The sequence below is a fragment of the Symphodus melops genome (assembly GCF_947650265.1).
Source record: "Symphodus melops genome assembly, chromosome: 17".
Lineage (NCBI taxonomy): Eukaryota > Metazoa > Chordata > Actinopteri > Labriformes > Labridae > Symphodus > Symphodus melops.
Window position 1 is genome coordinate 5,332,093 of NC_136707.1, and position 16,879 is coordinate 5,348,971.

The window sequence follows — 16,879 nt, forward strand, 5'->3', positions numbered from 1 at the left end:
TTGGAGTGTTATTATTAGATTTTTCTAATAATCGATCCTCTCCGCCGCAACCCTGAAGTTCATTGTTATTATCTTGGCCGCCGGGATGGTGGCCTTCATCGGAGCGGTTATCTGCATCATCGCAGCCGTCCACACCGGATCCTCCAGGGCTGCGGCGGCACAACAGCAACCAGCCACCGACAACCACTCTCTGTATACGGACGCGGCGGCGCAGACCCCCGCTGCGGGGGGCTCTGTCGCCCGGGTCGGATCTCTGGGCGCTCTCCACGGTTCTGAAACACCAGACTCAGAAGCACCGACTTTTAACATCGGGCTCAGCGGGCTGGACGGGGTCACTGGACTCACGGGGCACGACCCAAAAGTCAGTCGACTTATCTGCACGCCGATCCCCGCCGGTGAGTGCAACCTAAAAAACTTTCAGCAACAAGCGGACGACCCGGCGCTTTACGCGGGTGAAGACTGGGGCTACCTTCGCACCAAAGCGGAAGAGCTCCGGAAGACCGTCCTGCAGCAAAAAGACCAAATATTAACGGATCAACGGACCATCGGAGAGCTGAAGGGGAAATTGTCCGAGTGCGAGAAGGGGATGGACGGCAGCAGCAGCAGCAGCAGCGCGGACAGACGCGGGGGCGCAGCAGGGCTGTTAGGGGGCAAAAGTACGCCAGAAGAGAGCCACCTGGAGCGGATCATGGTGCGGGACAGTCCGACTTCTACGCACGACAGTGCCCACCTGCTCACCGTGAGGGCTGTGGATGAGCTGGAGCAGGCTATCACACAGCTCAAGGACCGCATAGAGAAGCTGGAGGTAGGTAAAGAGTGGAGAAAATCACTGCTTCGCTTTTATCTCTCTGCAGGAAACTCTCAAAATACGCTTCTTGAAGGTAAATTCAGAGCTGCAGTGCTGGTACACAAATGATAATCCATGGCAATATTAACCAAGAATAATAATTAAATAAACATTTGTAAATGTGTAATACCCCCAATGCTGTCGTACCCCGAACCTTTGCTACAAACGGATGTAATACCTCCAACCATAAGCCTAATGTGCTTTAATTTTGCTGATCTCGATCCAGTGGCGTGTAGTTTTTCTAAGATTGGGGTGGCCTGATGTGTGCACACATAAGCAACCTTTCTTTTAATTTAATCTCCAACTGTAAAACATCCAGCATTACCTCCACATATAGCTGCAAGTGGCTTAAAAAGATCGGAATTCTATCTTGCTGACCACCTTTTTTTATTTTTATATATTAAATTGGAGCAACACAATGCTGCAATACGTCCAAGGCTTAGCAATGTGTATCAGTTATGAAAAACCCTCCAATCATCAAATCTCCAACCATTATTGCTGTAAAGCCTTAAACTATACTGCATCATTCCCCTGTAATACCTCAAACTCTATGTAGCTATAAAACCTAAAAACTACAGCCAATTTTGCAAGTAGACTTCCAACTGGACACATTTTAATGGTAGACTTTCAACTCTAAATATATTTTGCAGTAGCACATCAATCTCTAGATTTGTTTAAAAAAAACGCATGGCCTTGTTCCATTTAGCTGTAATAAATCCAACTCTAGCACCATTTAGCTTCAACACATAGCATCATTTAGCTTCGATACGTCCATCTCTGGCACCATTTAGCTTAAATAGGTCCAACTCTAGCTACATGTGGTTGTAATCCCTCTGACTCTAGCCACATTTTTGTTAAACCTCTTACTCTAGTTACATTTTGCTTTAAATACTCCAACCTTCAAACTTGGCTATGTTATAAGGTTTCACATTGATATGTAGCCTCATTTTGCTCTATCATTACAGGAGCTATCATTTCCTATAAAACCTTTGACCCAAAGTTTTTTTTTGTTATAAAACAACTCTAGCTATATTTTTCTGAAAAAAAAAACCATCAACAAAAAAAAAACTTTCATCAGTAATATCTCAAACTCCAACTACTTTTAGAAGTAATAAACTCTAGCCACACTTTGCAGTAAAAGGTGATTATCAGAGTGGAAATGCATTGCTACAAGAGTCTTTTCTTAGTCCCTTTTAGTATTCCTGGGCAGGCATGAGTGGTTTCTAAAAGCAAGGGGTTTAAATGTTGAATGAGAACAAGGGAGATATCCAAAAAGGTATAGTGGGTGATATCAGATATCAGGAGTCAGATGCCCTTTTCTTTGAACAGCAACATCAAGTGAAGCTCAAGTGAAGCTACAGTACATACAAAAAAGATACTTTCTCCCCTATATACTGACTGTAAAACCAATCAATACCAAAACAGAGGTGTTGATGGTAATGGCTGATTACATCAAAATGTAATAATTTTGTATTATCATAACATGTCATCTAGCACCATTTTTTCTTCATCCAAAGAGATTTTATTGAGTTGGCGCGGTTGCTAATTTAACCTGCCAAGAAAACAGATGGAGTAATAAGGAAAGACAGATAGATAGAAAAAATAGAGGCATGGGAAGCAGAGAGAAACAGGAATGAGCGAGGACATAATGAGTTGGGTGAGGGAAAATAAGGGGGAGGAGAGAGAGCAGAAACATGAAACGTGCCCTTATCTGACCAGAATCCGATGATGTATAAGCTCATTTTTGGCTGAGGAAATACCATCAATAATTCATGAGTTGCCTATATTTGTTGGAGGCACAGACTGAACGTGCTTCTCTACCCTATAGTACTCTTCACTCGCTATTATTATATGTAGGATACGTCTTTATACGTCGTTTTCTAAGTGAATAATGTGGTTTTTATATCCCAACACCAAAATGGAAAACAAACCCCTCCATTTTACAGAATAAAGTAATCATGTATTTTTGCTCACATTTCAGAAACACATTCTCCTTTTACAAGATAAGATATGAATGACTTTCACAAGTCTTCAGTGTGATAAGTGCTTCAATGCCAAACATAACGTAGGAGCCAATGTGTTTTTTTCTCGCCTGCACTGTTTCTTTTTCCATCCCTGTCACGCTTTACCAGCCAGGCAGGTGCTTGGCCTACTTCAGAAGCAAAGACTGGTGATTACATCAGATCCTGTGTTCTGGTGAAAACACAACACACGCACTCATTTGGGAATACAACTCAGGTCAAATAACTGTGTTAGATTTCTTATCCCAGTTTCCTTCTAGATTGTGGGCTGATCAGTTTTGATTATGCATAATGCTCTAGGATGGTAATGTGCTGACAATGTAACAGTGGGATTTATCTGCCAGTACTTTTGCTACCACTCAAAATGGTAGCTCTTGTAACAATGCCTTAATTCTGTACTCACTTGGATAAGTCGGTACTGTAAATAGCTGCCTTTAGGCTTCACTCCAGGCTCAGCAACAGAACTCTCAAACCCATTTAAGCTCAGATCGGATGCATCAGTGTGAAGTCTGTAGAAAAGTGCAGTCGAGTACTTTTGCTGAGTTTCAAACAACTTTTTAACGAACTGCATGCAGAATGTTTGTGCTTGAAGGTACAGATATAATATGACTTCCTAAAGATGTACAACAGACGCATTACAACGCAGACCAAAAGACAACAGTCAAAATGTTTAATCAGACTCTTTCTGGTGGATAGGGCGGTATGTTAACATTTCCATCCACTGTGTATCCCTTGTGGGACCAAAATCCATACCTGAGCTCTTTTACAATCTTTAAATAGAAAGTTATGCAACCTTACCTTTTTTTTTTTTTTTTTTTTTTAAACCAAGGCCTCTTCCACTCTATTTAGTCCTATTCAACAGCATATCTGTTAGTTTTGTACAGAAAGTATGCTCTCCAGCCTGAGTTTCATTTCGTGCAATATAGGTAAGCACACTGTTTTTTTTTCAGAGAACACTTTGTGTGTTTTCCGTATAGATTCCCTTCTGGTGGCTACATATTTCCACAACACGCTGCTTGATGGATAATGGACCCGGCAGATTTTTTAAATTCAGCAGAGTCTGTATTTCCCACGTTGTTTTCCCTGTGGTCTTGGTGTTTATTTCAGTGAACCATTATGCAGCAGGGCCTAGAGTAATTTGGTGTTGACTGAAATAGTCTGTTCTCTTGGCAGCCTTTTCTGAATAGCAATTATTTGTTGTGCTGTACTTAATTGAAAAGAAATCCCTGTGGTAATGACTTGACTCGGTTCGGCTTAATTAAGATCTGTTGATTCCTGAAACATAATGTGTGACATTTGGTTTCAGACTTTAGTTTGTTACTCTGTCTTTGAAATGAAACGTCAAAACAGTTCTTATAAAGTTAACTTATTGCTGTTAGTCAAGCCTTTCTACTTTTCCAGAGATACTTTTAGTTCAGATCGTGAGGTGCATGCAGCCTTTTACAAGGTTGGACTTTTATCAAAGTGCTGGTCAGTCGGTGGGCTTGACTCCCATTGTGTAGAAATAAAAAGATGATAGACTGTATAAAGAAATGCTGCAAAAGCATGCTTGTTCTCTATGCGGTCGCTAATGTGTCAAGGTGTTGAAATTATGTAAAGTATAGGTTTGAATTAATAGTTTGACACTGACTGCAGCCTTATTTGCAGTATACTCTATCCTGCTGACAAAACAGGAAAGAAGACTGAAACCCCTGTTGCCTCTTTACTAATCAAGGAAACACTTAGCTTAGCATAAAGTGTAGCCAAGCTCTTTCAAAGGAGTTACAAATTCTACCAGCACCTCTGAAGCTTAGTTAACATTGTGTTCCACCACATTTGAACTAAACCTTTATTTAGGATTAGATGTTGAGAAAAACAAATATCCGAAGTTTAATTTGGAGTTAATGGACTGTTTCATGGCCTCACAGTTACTGACGAGAAAAATATCAGAAAAAATGTTGAACTGTTGTTGTAAGAATGACAGCTTGTTAAATCAGACCCTTAAAGTATCCTGGGAATTATATATATCTCGGCAAAATCAGTCTTATACTTTGTTGTTGCGTAGATATGCTCCCAACATGTGGAGAGAATTGCTGAAAAATTCTGGATCATATTGTAACATTGAAAATCTTCTACCTGAGATTACCTGAGCGGTCTTTTTTATCCCTGCGTAATAATAAAGAAAAGCTTGAATAACTTAACTTTGTTAACTAGTTTCCTTTCACGGCCTGCCTCCTCTGCAGTCAGACATCGGGCCTTTTCCTCACAACCAGACGGACAGCAGCACCTCAGGGGTGCCGGAGGAAGACGGGACGGCTGGCGGCCCTGATCCTGGGCACAGAGGTGGTGCTGGCAGAGCCTGGAGGATGGACGACTTGGAGGGGGAGCTGGAGAGGAAGGTGGAGCTGCTGGATAAAGAGAGAAAAGCCCTGCGGCTGGAAACGGAGAAACACAGACAGGAAATCGACCAGGGCATCAATAAACTAAAACACCGTGTTTCGGGGCTGGAGGAAGGTAGGCATCTGCACAGAGGGTGAAATATAAAAAAGGTGGGACGTATTTGTGTGTTGACTTCAACGTTGAAATGAAGACATAATAAACAGGAATACAAAATGCAAAGCTGAGAAATGAGTTGCCAATGATGAGAAATAATCTTCATGTTTCATTTTGTATTACCCTTCACCAAATCAAGCCAAAGGGTGTCTTTATGATGAATTAATTATATTGAGCTTATGTAAAAGAAAGATCAGAAGGACTATGAAATCCATGCACTGCTTTGAAAAAAAACATCTGATGTTTTCATGTGAAGTCAGTGAAGAAACAGTGGATGAGAAAAAGCCAGATCACCAAGTATGACTTGATTGATTCAGACTCAATTCCGTTTGGTATTTGATGTTCTCTGTCTGCTCTGTCAGGTATCGCGGGGCATTCTTTCCCACAGGGATACAGACTGTCCTTCCCCACCAGGACAAACTACATGTACGCTGTGGTGAAACACTCCATCCCCAAGCTTCGGGCCTTCACCGTGTGCCTGTGGCTGCGGCCTGCAGAGGGAGGAATCGGGACGCCTCTGTCATACGCCGTTCCTGAACAACCCAACGAACTGGTGCTGCTGCAGGGCCTGCACACGGCCGCTGAGCTGCTCATCAACGACAAGGTACCAAATCTGTGAAACTGCAGGGCAGTCAGGTATAAAGCACTAGGCCACAACAAAAGTCATCTCATGACATCGAAACATTTAGAGCAATCTAAACTAATCACAGTTATGAAGAGCAAAAATAGCCAATCAGTGGTGGTCTTGACTGGTGTTGGTTTAAAATCCAGAGTCCACCCAGTCTGAGACCGAGACAAGACAGAGACCTTCAAAAAGTGCTTTCAATTAACGTTCAAAACCTTTATTCTAACTATAAAGACCCTGAAGTTTCCTTGATTTACAGTGACATCAAGCTCACAGCACAAAAGCATGGAGACAATTAAAAGCGAGTACAAAAAAAAAAAAAACAGAAAAAAGAAAAAAACACCTTGAGACCGGCCTTGAGACTGACATTGATTTAGAGCACTACAACACCACTCCACTCTAAAATCATTAGAGCCAGTTCATCATTCAGCCCTCAGATTGATCACTGGTGACAAATATTACACCCATCACTACATCCCGTGTGATAAAGTTGGTTGGCCCGCATTAACAGTTAGACGAGACAGAAGTTGTCTGTTATATAGAAAAGCACCGAACCATAATCTACCAGCATACATCACTTCGTTTTTTCATTTAGGAAAACGTCCTTTACCCTTTTCTGCTGCTCACATCTGGAACACGACACAAGACTAAATACAACAGTGACCATGAGTTCATTTAAATTTGAGTGTGAATGTTTCTAATGGACTATGACAGTAGCATCAAAGAGTCTCACTCTCTCTCTTTCTATAAGGCCTGTTCCCTTCTTAAAATGCTACTGTTGTAATCTAAATCAAAGGCATTATAGCCTTTATTGGACTTTGTAATGTCTATTCCAGCAGATATAGAGCAGCATTAGCATACAAAGAACCGGAACACATCAATTGAGAAGCCAATTTAGAAGACAAGCTAAATAGCGTCATTCAGGGAGATGAAATGACAAACTAATGCTCCATCTTGACAGCATTGCAATGTGTGTAGTGCAGTGCTGTAGATTAAGGTATAATTCAGTGACTTTATTATGGTAATTCATGCCTGGAGGAAAAGTTCTGTGTCCTTGCGGGAAACACAATGACTTTGAGATGTGGGAATTAGTGCATAACAGCCATTTCTTTGAAGACAGGAGAAAGAAACAGGATGTCAGAGAAACGCTGTGGAGCCACAGGCTGAAGACATATTTCTAAATGCCCTCTTGCTCTCTTATTCCCAGGTGGCGCAGTTGCCTCTGAACCTCTCCAGAGGCAGCTGGCAGCACATCTGTGTGAGCTGGAGCCAAAAGGGAGGAGCCTGGCAGGCGTACCAGGGGGGAAAGCTGAGGGGCGAAGGTCATGCACTGGCTGCTGGACATCACATCAGACCTGGAGGAGTGGTCATACTGGGACAGGAACAGGTAAAGGCAGAAGGATTGAATTTGATCTGAATAGACGATCATAAGGCTGTTACAGAAAAATGAAATCCAATTTAGTTTGCCCTTCAGGCAAATGTTGGCTGTGTTGCAAGGAAATGTATCCTAACACACTTTGTCTTTGTCTTTCCACCACTGAATTTGGCTAAATTGTTTTCCTCAATCATCTTATTTCAAGCTTTATCTCAGAAATCCTTTTGAACATTCATGTGTTTTTTTCTCTCTATAGGATTCTTTGGCCGGAGGTTTTGATTCAACCCAGGCCTTGGTTGGAGAGCTGTCCCAGGTGGGTCTCTGGGATCGCGTCTTGTCCTCCAGCCAGGTGGCTAGCTTGGCCCGCTGCGGCAAAGTGACCCAGGGCAGTGTGGCCCCCTGGACCGAAAATGGGATTGAGGTTCATGGTGGAGCAACGAAAGACCCGGGGGAGCCATGTAGTAAACACCATAGGAGTTCTCACTGACCAATGAGGGGAGGATTCTTGTAAAGGGGTGCAGTTTGGCGCCTTTAATGTTTCCAACAACTCTATCTGGCATGGACTTACAAATATGAACAAATAAGTAAAATTATATATTTTACATGATATGAATAGAGACTTCCCCTCTTAGCGTTTTGTTAACTTGATGCCCAAGATCCCAATTCAGATTTAGACTGCTCTAAACTAAGCAGCAATTTGCACTTGCTGGATGTAATTAATTAGCAAACAAGCTAGCAGCCTAATAAGCAAAGAGGAAGTGATGTTAATTCAAGAATACTGGCAAAAAACATAACACTATACTAGCTATGAATAATCCCTACGGTAATGGTTTGAAGACCAAAACTATTACAACTAGCTTATTAAGAAACTGCCATCAAATAAAAATGTATTCAGTGTTGCAAAGAAGAGAAGAATACCACTGTCATGTCTGTATGGTAGATATGAATCTCTTGTCCACAGACAGCTAACGTAGCTTAGCATAGAGATGGAAAAAACAGGGAAACAGCTAGCTTGGCTCAACCCAAAGCACACTAAATTTGAATTTCCATAATTAGCTGTTAACATAATATAAATGGCGAGCTTAGGGATAGACGTAGGCAAGATATTATCTTTAAACAAAGTCTTGCTAGCTTTTTGGCCTTGGTAACACCCTTTATGCTAAGTTAAGTATGACAGCTAATGGTGGTAACCTGATACATCAAGTGTACGCATGGGGGATATTTTGAATACTGAAGGAGTAAGTGAAAAGGTAAAGTGTAGGCTCTTACCCCAAGTGTTGAACTTGTCCTTTAAACCTAACAGATCACGAGATAATTCTTCCTTAACCAGCTAAAAAAGTGTTTAGAGATTCAACCAGGTGGATGCAGCATATGCAGAGCTGTAAAACTCCAATATGGTTGCCAGCAGTTGTAACAAGCCAGCTGAAATCCCTCAATAAGTCCAAATAGGTCAGACGTCCATTAAAGCTTTAGAGCTCTGAGTTAATGAAAGTCTTTTGGAATATTAAGTTGTAGATGGACGCTAGGTCTAGACGATGAAAGAGAAGGGAAAGAGGGATGAGACTAACAAAAATCTGGCTTTTTAAGGATGAATGATGTTATGTTGTTTTCACCTATGCATGATGCATTTATTTTACTTGTATTGTCTAAACACAAGTGTCACAAACGATGCCTCTTGCATCACGTCTGGCAGGTGGTGTCTGTGTGTCTGTCCAACAAGGCCAAACAAATAGAAAGTAAGTCACCATACTCCCCAAGAAGTCACCATCACAAGCAGTATGTTTTATACATTATACACATAACATAATTACCAATTGACTCAATGGACTCAGTAATTATAACAATATTACAAATGGAATGGTTTTATTTTCTTTTTACATGCAACCATTCAAAGACGTGGTTGAATGATTGAACAACCTTCAACCTCCAACTCTTCCAACCATACATTCCACGCATGAGTCTTCTGTGTGTTTGCGACATGCCTCGATGCATCACTAATGTTTCTAATGAGCCATTTTTGAAAACATTTGAAATCCAGAAAACAGTCTGATGATTATAAGAGTTGTTCCGATACATCAGCCTCCGATACAGCCTAAAATAGAATATCACGTATAAAACCAATATGCCTCACATGATGGTTTGGGTTTGGGTTAAACTTTTTGAAGATTGGAAGCAAACACTTTGTGGTCCTGGCAGAGAGAGTAATGCTAGTCAGAGCTACTAAAATGTCAAAATCAGCCTTTTTCCCCATCAACATTTTGTATTTTTTATTGACTATTGTTGGAGAAGTAATCCACATTGACCAACTTTCAAGTCTATGAGAAACTGTATCAGGAAAGGCGTCGGAATATTTCTTATGATTATTTTCCATTGTTGTATGATGTTAAACGCAGAGTACTCATTTCTAAAAATGTCTATACTACTGGCTCTCCCTACTAGCATAACTATAATCCAGAGTGGAAAGTGCCTGTTAGGGTTTTTGTACCCATTTAAACAATCATCAGATGTATAGTACTGATGTGAAACACTAAGGGGTATTTTGAAATTATTTAGCATCAGTGTTTTTGCAAATTCCCTTGTGATTGTTTTAAAGAAAGAAAAAAAAAAAAAGAGATTCAGGCACATTTATGCACATTGCCGCCAACCTGATGCTAAATAATGTCGAGATTATTTTGCTGCGCCTCTAATGTCTTTGATGATGCCTTTCAGTCTGTGTTATTAATATTATGCCTGATGTCTGTTTAGCTCATGCCAGAGCTTTTTGTTTGGCTGGCATTATTATGTTTACAATCATTGGAACAGAAAGCGTTTTGTTAACTCTTATCTGTAAAGGCTTTCTTTTCTTACATGACAATTTGAGGATTTTATTTCAATGTATGCATTAATATGTTATCTTTCATGTTGTTCGTAAAAAAATAATGTATGTCTGTGTCTTGTATGTTGTTGTGTTGTTCTGCATTTGTGATGTGTACAAACCACAAATCTGATTAAAGTCTGACTTTTAAAGATTGTGATTCTTATCTTCGTGTCGAAAGAAATGTTCTATTAGATGCTCCTTTATTCAAGGACATCTACACGCACACACTCGCCATTGTCACAGTCACACACCGACACACACTTCACCAGACTCCACAAGAGTTTCTTTTTCAAAGGAAAGAAAGTATACATCTCCCTTTGTGTCTTAGTCCTCTATTCATTCTTCTTTCAAGCAAATGAAAGGATACAGCTTAAGGAGAAAAGCTTTCAGCTTTCTTCCCCAAGTGTGACAGGTGTGTATGTCAAGAGAGCATCGACACATTGGGGAAAGCATGCGAGTCATTTGTTGTGTATCAGCTCGTCACAGAGTGATGTAAAAAAACAACAACATGTACTGGCACATGTTTGAGAGGCTTAATGGGTTCAGGACCTCACATCCGGTGGAAGCCTTACACGGACAGCATGCTCAAAATCTTTTTTGTCCACAAAGCATGCAGTAGAGAAAATAAAGAACATTCTGCAGAGGTGACGGCTAAGCGTGTTGTCGTTTACATTTCATCCTGTAAAAAACAAAAAAAGATCTAATTTGAAATTCCTACATTCATGAACTGAACACCAGTAGAATGTAATCAACAAAACAAATCAAAATGACACTGGATGAAATGTGATTGGATTTGATGATACAGTATGTCTATATTTAAGTCGTCCAGCTAAGCATGAAGGCTGTGAATGTGGCCCAACAGTAAGCCTGGCTCTACGCAAAGATAATCTCTGTGAGCAGTGACTTTGTCAGCCTTAGAGGGTAAAACTGAAGCTCTTTAAATTATTTGTGGAAATAATAAGCTGCTTGGCTGATTTGACTTCTTATGTTCATTTCAAGACTCATTGTCAACTATGAACTCTGTCTTTGTCACTATTAAACTGCACTCCTGTTAGCGCAGGTCTGTCTTCAGTTCAGCAGCAGGCTGTGTCCAGTCACTTACTGTTTCGCCTTTTTGAATATAGGCACGTGTCCATTCATGGCTCCACATTCTCACCCGCCTCTCACTTTCTCACTCCACCTCTCTTTAGTCCCTCTACTTCCGACCTCACATCCTCCTCCTCCACGTCCGCCTCTATTCTTCGTCAACAGTCACCTACTCCATGCCTGTGTTCCTGGTGTCACATTTCTTAACCATTACTCTCCCAGGGGAGTACAGGGCGATGACATTTCCAGGAAGCTGTCATTTTCACAGACACGCTTTGGAAACAGAAGCACACAAGACAATTTGAAACAAATACCTTTACGGTAAATCGGGATGAACAACATTTTCTGATGAAAGAGATAAATGTTGCAACTTCAATCCAGCAAACCTCTCTTGGGCAGGTGTGTACTAAGCCAAAAAATAACTATTCTGTCAAAAGGTTTGGTATACTTAACACAAACTTTACAGCACAGAGTAGTTAAGAAACAAGGACAGCAATATCTGTTATCCTTAATGAGCATGGGTCAATCTGTTTAACTGTTTAAGTGGATGAGACACAACTGAGTGTCTCTTGATCACGCAATCCTCTTCTTTAGTAATGAACTTACAACTTAAGCCTATCAGCAACTCTCCCGCTCATGCTGGACAGTCACAGCAGCTGGCCCGTGTCACACACACATTGGATTCAGACTGAGTTAAAGATCTGTTAGCCTGGTTACTGCTGACTCTGACTGGTGATACTTTTCAATATATTCACCCCCTTCAACGATGATGTTACGTGTCATACTAAAGCCACGACCAACTTTGAAGGGTTGAAACTGAAAACTAAAAGAGAGGGAAAAGAATCAAGGCATGCTGTGTGTCACATTATAAGCAGAATCAGCAGTGGCACCAGGAAATGTAACTCCAGGGAGCTTTGGGTGAAATGGATTCTTTATGGCAGGTGCTACAGAACTACAAAAATGTTCAATATTCCTGGATAAAGAATAATAATCCATTTTATTTGACCAAAAGAAATTTTTATAAAGAAAAATATGTACCGTGAATTAAATGCATTCTTATAGTACACAACAAAAGATACAAACAATTAAAACCCCCCAGATGCCACCTATTTGTTTATTGAGAATACCATTAAAATACAACGAAAACAACAAATAGACGCAGCTGCCTGCTAGCTGCAGCTAATGCTAACCTGAGGACGACAGTGCGATCAGAAGGGTGGCTTAGACTTTTTTGACCATGCAAGCCCTCAATCCTGCTGCAGTTGCGGATCTTAGGTGTTGTAAATATGGGAGTAATTCAGAACTTTATGATATATATCTTTGCTGATATACTAGCAGGTCTGTGGATGCTAAATAGGTGGAAACTGTTACGACTCAGAATAAGGGGAACCAAGTAATATAATATGACTCTAAATGTGAACAAGAAATATACGGTGACTCTAAATGTGTTACAAGAATATAATGTGACTCGGAGGTGATCCAAAAGCACGCGTGTGGAAGCCAGATGAAGACGAACGAGACGACGAGGAACACGAGGTACAGGACGGACAGGACTGGGAACTAGCGAGAGGGAGAAAAAACACGAAGGGTCAAAAACACGACAGGGAATAATACAAGCAATCACGGAGCACTAAATACTGGTGAAGACACAGAGAGTACGAACCACTGAGGGAAGAACACAGAGGGAGTGACAGACAGGGAAAAACAAAACAAACACACGTGGGAAGACACACAGAAACCAAAACATGACAGAAACATGCTGCTCCAATCCAAACAACGTTCAAGTTTCATGGCAGAGAAACTTCTGAACCAAATTTTGCAACACGAAACAGGCACACAGGCATTTTATGTTCTTCAGACTAGTTTCAGTATTTGCAAAACGACTGGTACGACTACAGTTTGGAACAGCTTTCAGCAGACTCTTAACACCTCCAAAGAAGGTGTTGCATTCACTCGATGTATTTGCTCATTCACAGATATCATTTTTTTCCCGCCTGCAGCATTAAGTGTGAGGGCACAGGACATTCTGCCATGAATAGCTACAGTGAAATGCAGCAGGGACTTAACCAGTAACCTTAGACTTCTTACAAAACCTCTGTGACCGCCACACTGGCTGTCTTCAGAATCCAATACATATCAACCACAGCCACAAGACGATATTCCCTGTTGGATTACCAATCCTTACCTAATCCATAATGTTCCATCTAGAAATGGACAGATTGTAATCCCATGTAATCCACCAAATGGATGGACCAATACAATCATACAGCCATACAGTATAAAGCAGTTTATAAATGTATATTATGTCACAGCATGTACTTATCTGCTTGCCTTTCTCTGGTAAACATGTGTTCAAGGTTCCCTCACACTGAGTTATATTTCATGTAGTTTTATTACTGACTAAAAGCGGTGTAATTCAAATTAATTTGGCTTTGAAAAATGAAGCAGATATTCAGCCTCTGAGCTGTTTTCTTCTCGCCGTGGTTAATGAGCAGCTCCAGGAAGTTTCTGTTAATCACAAAATGAAGAGTTCTTTTTTTTTTTTTTGGATGGAATTTGACTTAAGGGCAACAAACTTTCCATTTTTTAATTTACAGCCCTCGTAAATATTGATTGAACCGTCTCATCGGAAATAAACACATTTTGGCACATTCATTCTCGAAACATGAAAAAATACTGTATATGGGATTCAGCCCACACCACATTGAAAACACACAGTATATCTGACAATCATGAAGCAGAAGGGAGATCTGTAATCAAATTAAATTTGGCTTTAACAAAATGAGAAAAAAAAAAAACCCAAAGAAGACTTTCGCTTACTTAACAAGGCTCGACAAAAGGCTGACGGTTTCTGAATCCACGATGAGCAGGAGAGAACCAAAGGTCTTAAAGAGACAGAAAACAAACAAACCTGATGGAAACACGAAGAAAACCCCAACTAAAACATCAACACTAGAAACCAGGAGGTAAAGCTACTGTACACACAGGGGAGGGAAAATAAATAGTATAACAGTAAAACAGAATATAATAACCCAATGCAAAATGAATACAACTCATAACCCAGCAATAAGGATAATAATCCAAAACCATGACACCAAGGATCTGAAGATTATTTTCTAAATTCATGGGACTTCAACAAGAAAATGAGAACATTCACTGGCTGTTATAAAATCTGGATACTTTGAATGTCTACAGCTGGACAATCTATTAACAGATTTCATTAATTTTAAATCCAATATTCTGGCGTTACTGGGGGTTGAAATTATTTTCATTCAAAACAGAAGCAGTTGGACATTTTTGCGATTTTCCCTGACAACCACTTTCTGTCAAAATCCTTAAATCCACCTACTCATCACTTTCCCTTTTGAACCAGAGCGGGTAATCCACCTACTCAGCCTCCACATGGCAGTGGACCAGAATCGTTACTCTTCATCCACACACATAAAACCAACACACACAGTCCAAAATCCCCACAGAGGCTCCATCTGGACAGGAACACGATTTTGCTCTTCCTCTGTTTTTGTCACCCACTTTGCATCTCATATTTCGTCCACCCCCAATCCCCTCCCCCCTGGTTGAATGTCATCATGTTTCAGATACAGGTAGGTGGCCGTTACAACAGCGACAAGGTAATGTAGTTATTGTAACACCGCCAGAGTCAATGGATTTGTTCCCTTTCAGTCTGCTCATGTTAAAAATAAATCACACAAATGCAAACGCTGGTTTGCTTCAGTTCTCATTAGTTCCATCAGACTTATCTGTGAGCACGTTTTGTCCAGTGTTCACTGAAGTATGGGCCTTTATTTCTGAATAATTAGGGGTTTTTTTTCTGTCTAGAATAAAAGATAAAGATTTATTCAGCTGTTTATACACAGTTTGACGATAGTTTCACTTTTTCGGTCTGGGCTCTGATCCAGCTCGTGACCGTTTGAAATGTTTTCAGCCTGTGAGTTGAATCAGTTATGGCTTCGGCTCTGACATCAAGCAAGCGAGTGTTTAGAAACAAAGCTCGCTCGTTTCCTTGTTGTCCCTGTTTGTGACTATCCACTTTGTGCCTTCATTAATGTTTAAAACACATCCCAAATTGATTCCCTCCATGTGCCATGTACTTTAGAAATGTCCAGTTGAGCTTCATCGTTTTTTATGTTTTGTTTTTGTTTGAACTTTTTCCTGGTCCTCTCTTTAGACTTCAAACTAAGATGACAAATGAAGTGTTTGGCTCCAGGCAAGAAGCTGTAAGGTGTTTTGTTCTTCCTGTGACATCTAAATGAATACAGCTCTGCACGCAGTTTTTCCCGCTCATACATTTTGCAAATCTTTGTAGTCTCCCCACTTACTTAATCATTCATGATAGTTCACAATATGAGCAACAAAAAACGGGAATAAGACATGTAGAAATGTCATTCAGGGACAAATGGTGAGTGGAGGAGCAGGAGGATGGAATTGTGAGAAAATGCAATGACCACACAACAAGCGATAGTGTCCAGTGTCAAAGAACAGTAGCAAAAAAAAAAAAAAAAAAAGTTTTTGCTTTCTGAGGAATGACAGATTTTTGACCACAACGAAAATGTACACGAGCTTGCCCTCAATCACCCTGAAACATCCGATTTCCTTCACTGCCTTAGATTGAGTGTGTTTCTCAATCCACCTGTTTACAAATTATTCAGTTTTGTCCTCCAAATATTTTCCGAGGGCGCACACATTTGGATCCTTCGAGTGATTTCCATACCATCTGCTGGAAATCAAATACCCGCGTGGCATAAACACATGAACACTGTTTGCCGTCTTGGCCTTTTTAGACGTGACTGTTGTTTCTGAGAAAATAAAGAAAACCTCTTCGTTGTCTCCATGTGTCCTCTTCAGTATCATTCTGATCGTTTGTAGACTGTCACGAGAGAAAAATAACACATCCCACGTCGTCACTCTGACTTCATGAGTAATGGAGTGTCGAATCCACGAGTGATCACTAAAAAAAAAACAACAACCTCTCATCACTTTAGAACAACGAGCATGTCTTTGCGGCATGACGTCGGTGCTGCTTTCTGAGTCGTGAGCTGTGATATCTTTCAACACTCCGAGAATATATCTGCATTGCAACGTCTGCTGGGAAGCTGCCAGGCCCCCTCGTACTCGTACCTTAATGTTTGTTTTTTTACAGCTCGGATGTCTTTTGATCCCAGAGCTGCTTTGATAGAAAACACTCCAGGGAACAGTGAGTAGGAAAGTTTGACACAAGAACACAATTGATAAATAAAACAGAAGAAGTTTAACGTTATACTATAAACAAACAACAGTGAACTTATACCACCCACACTTTATTAACAAGTCTAAAGGTACAGTAGAGCTAGCCAATTTGTCAAGCAATATATGCAAATCCACACTGTAATTTTGCTTAATTATTTTTTTTAATATTTTGCAAGTAGCTACATGTTGAAATTCCAAACTGAAACTGAATCCTAGCCCGTTTGCTGGCCGACTTCTTGTGAACTTTTTTTTTTTTTTTTACCAGTGGGGTGTCTGAGGAAATCAATCCAGG

At 40.5% G+C, this 16,879-nt stretch overlaps 2 protein-coding genes and 1 long non-coding RNA gene across 23 annotated transcripts in view; 1 reads left to right on the top strand and 2 right to left on the bottom strand.

Moving 5' to 3' along the window:
* Positions 1–16,879, bottom strand: part of baiap2l2a (BAR/IMD domain containing adaptor protein 2 like 2a) — a 55,811-nt gene that overhangs the window by 18,178 nt on the left and 20,754 nt on the right. Inside the window, exons 1-2 of one of the 21 annotated variants that reach the window (XM_079366159.1) lie at positions 5,050–5,146; positions 3,272–3,377 (exon numbers count right to left, since the gene is read on the bottom strand). The exons of 18 other annotated variants lie outside the window; for them this stretch is intronic. Coding sequence is in view for 1 of the 3 variants with exons in the window: in XM_079366162.1 (XP_079222288.1) it covers positions 3,272–3,439 (168 nt within the window). In the remaining 2 variants the exon portion in view is untranslated. 2 more of the 21 variants (XM_079366158.1, XM_079366162.1) reach the window with 2 other exon arrangements.
* Positions 75–8,246, top strand: nptxra (neuronal pentraxin receptor a). The gene is made up of 5 exons (XM_079366172.1): positions 75–805; positions 5,091–5,361; positions 5,763–6,004; positions 7,233–7,412; positions 7,657–8,246. Exons 1-5 carry the CDS (start codon positions 86–88, stop codon positions 7,885–7,887), a joined length of 1,644 nt encoding a protein of 547 aa, XP_079222298.1. The 5' UTR covers positions 75–85; the 3' UTR covers positions 7,888–8,246.
* Positions 9,648–15,962, bottom strand: LOC306838172. The gene is made up of 3 exons (XR_013781044.1): positions 14,164–15,962; positions 11,513–11,616; positions 9,648–10,936 (listed from the first exon to the last, which is right to left on the bottom strand). It is a non-coding gene; the product is annotated as an uncharacterized lncRNA (long non-coding RNA).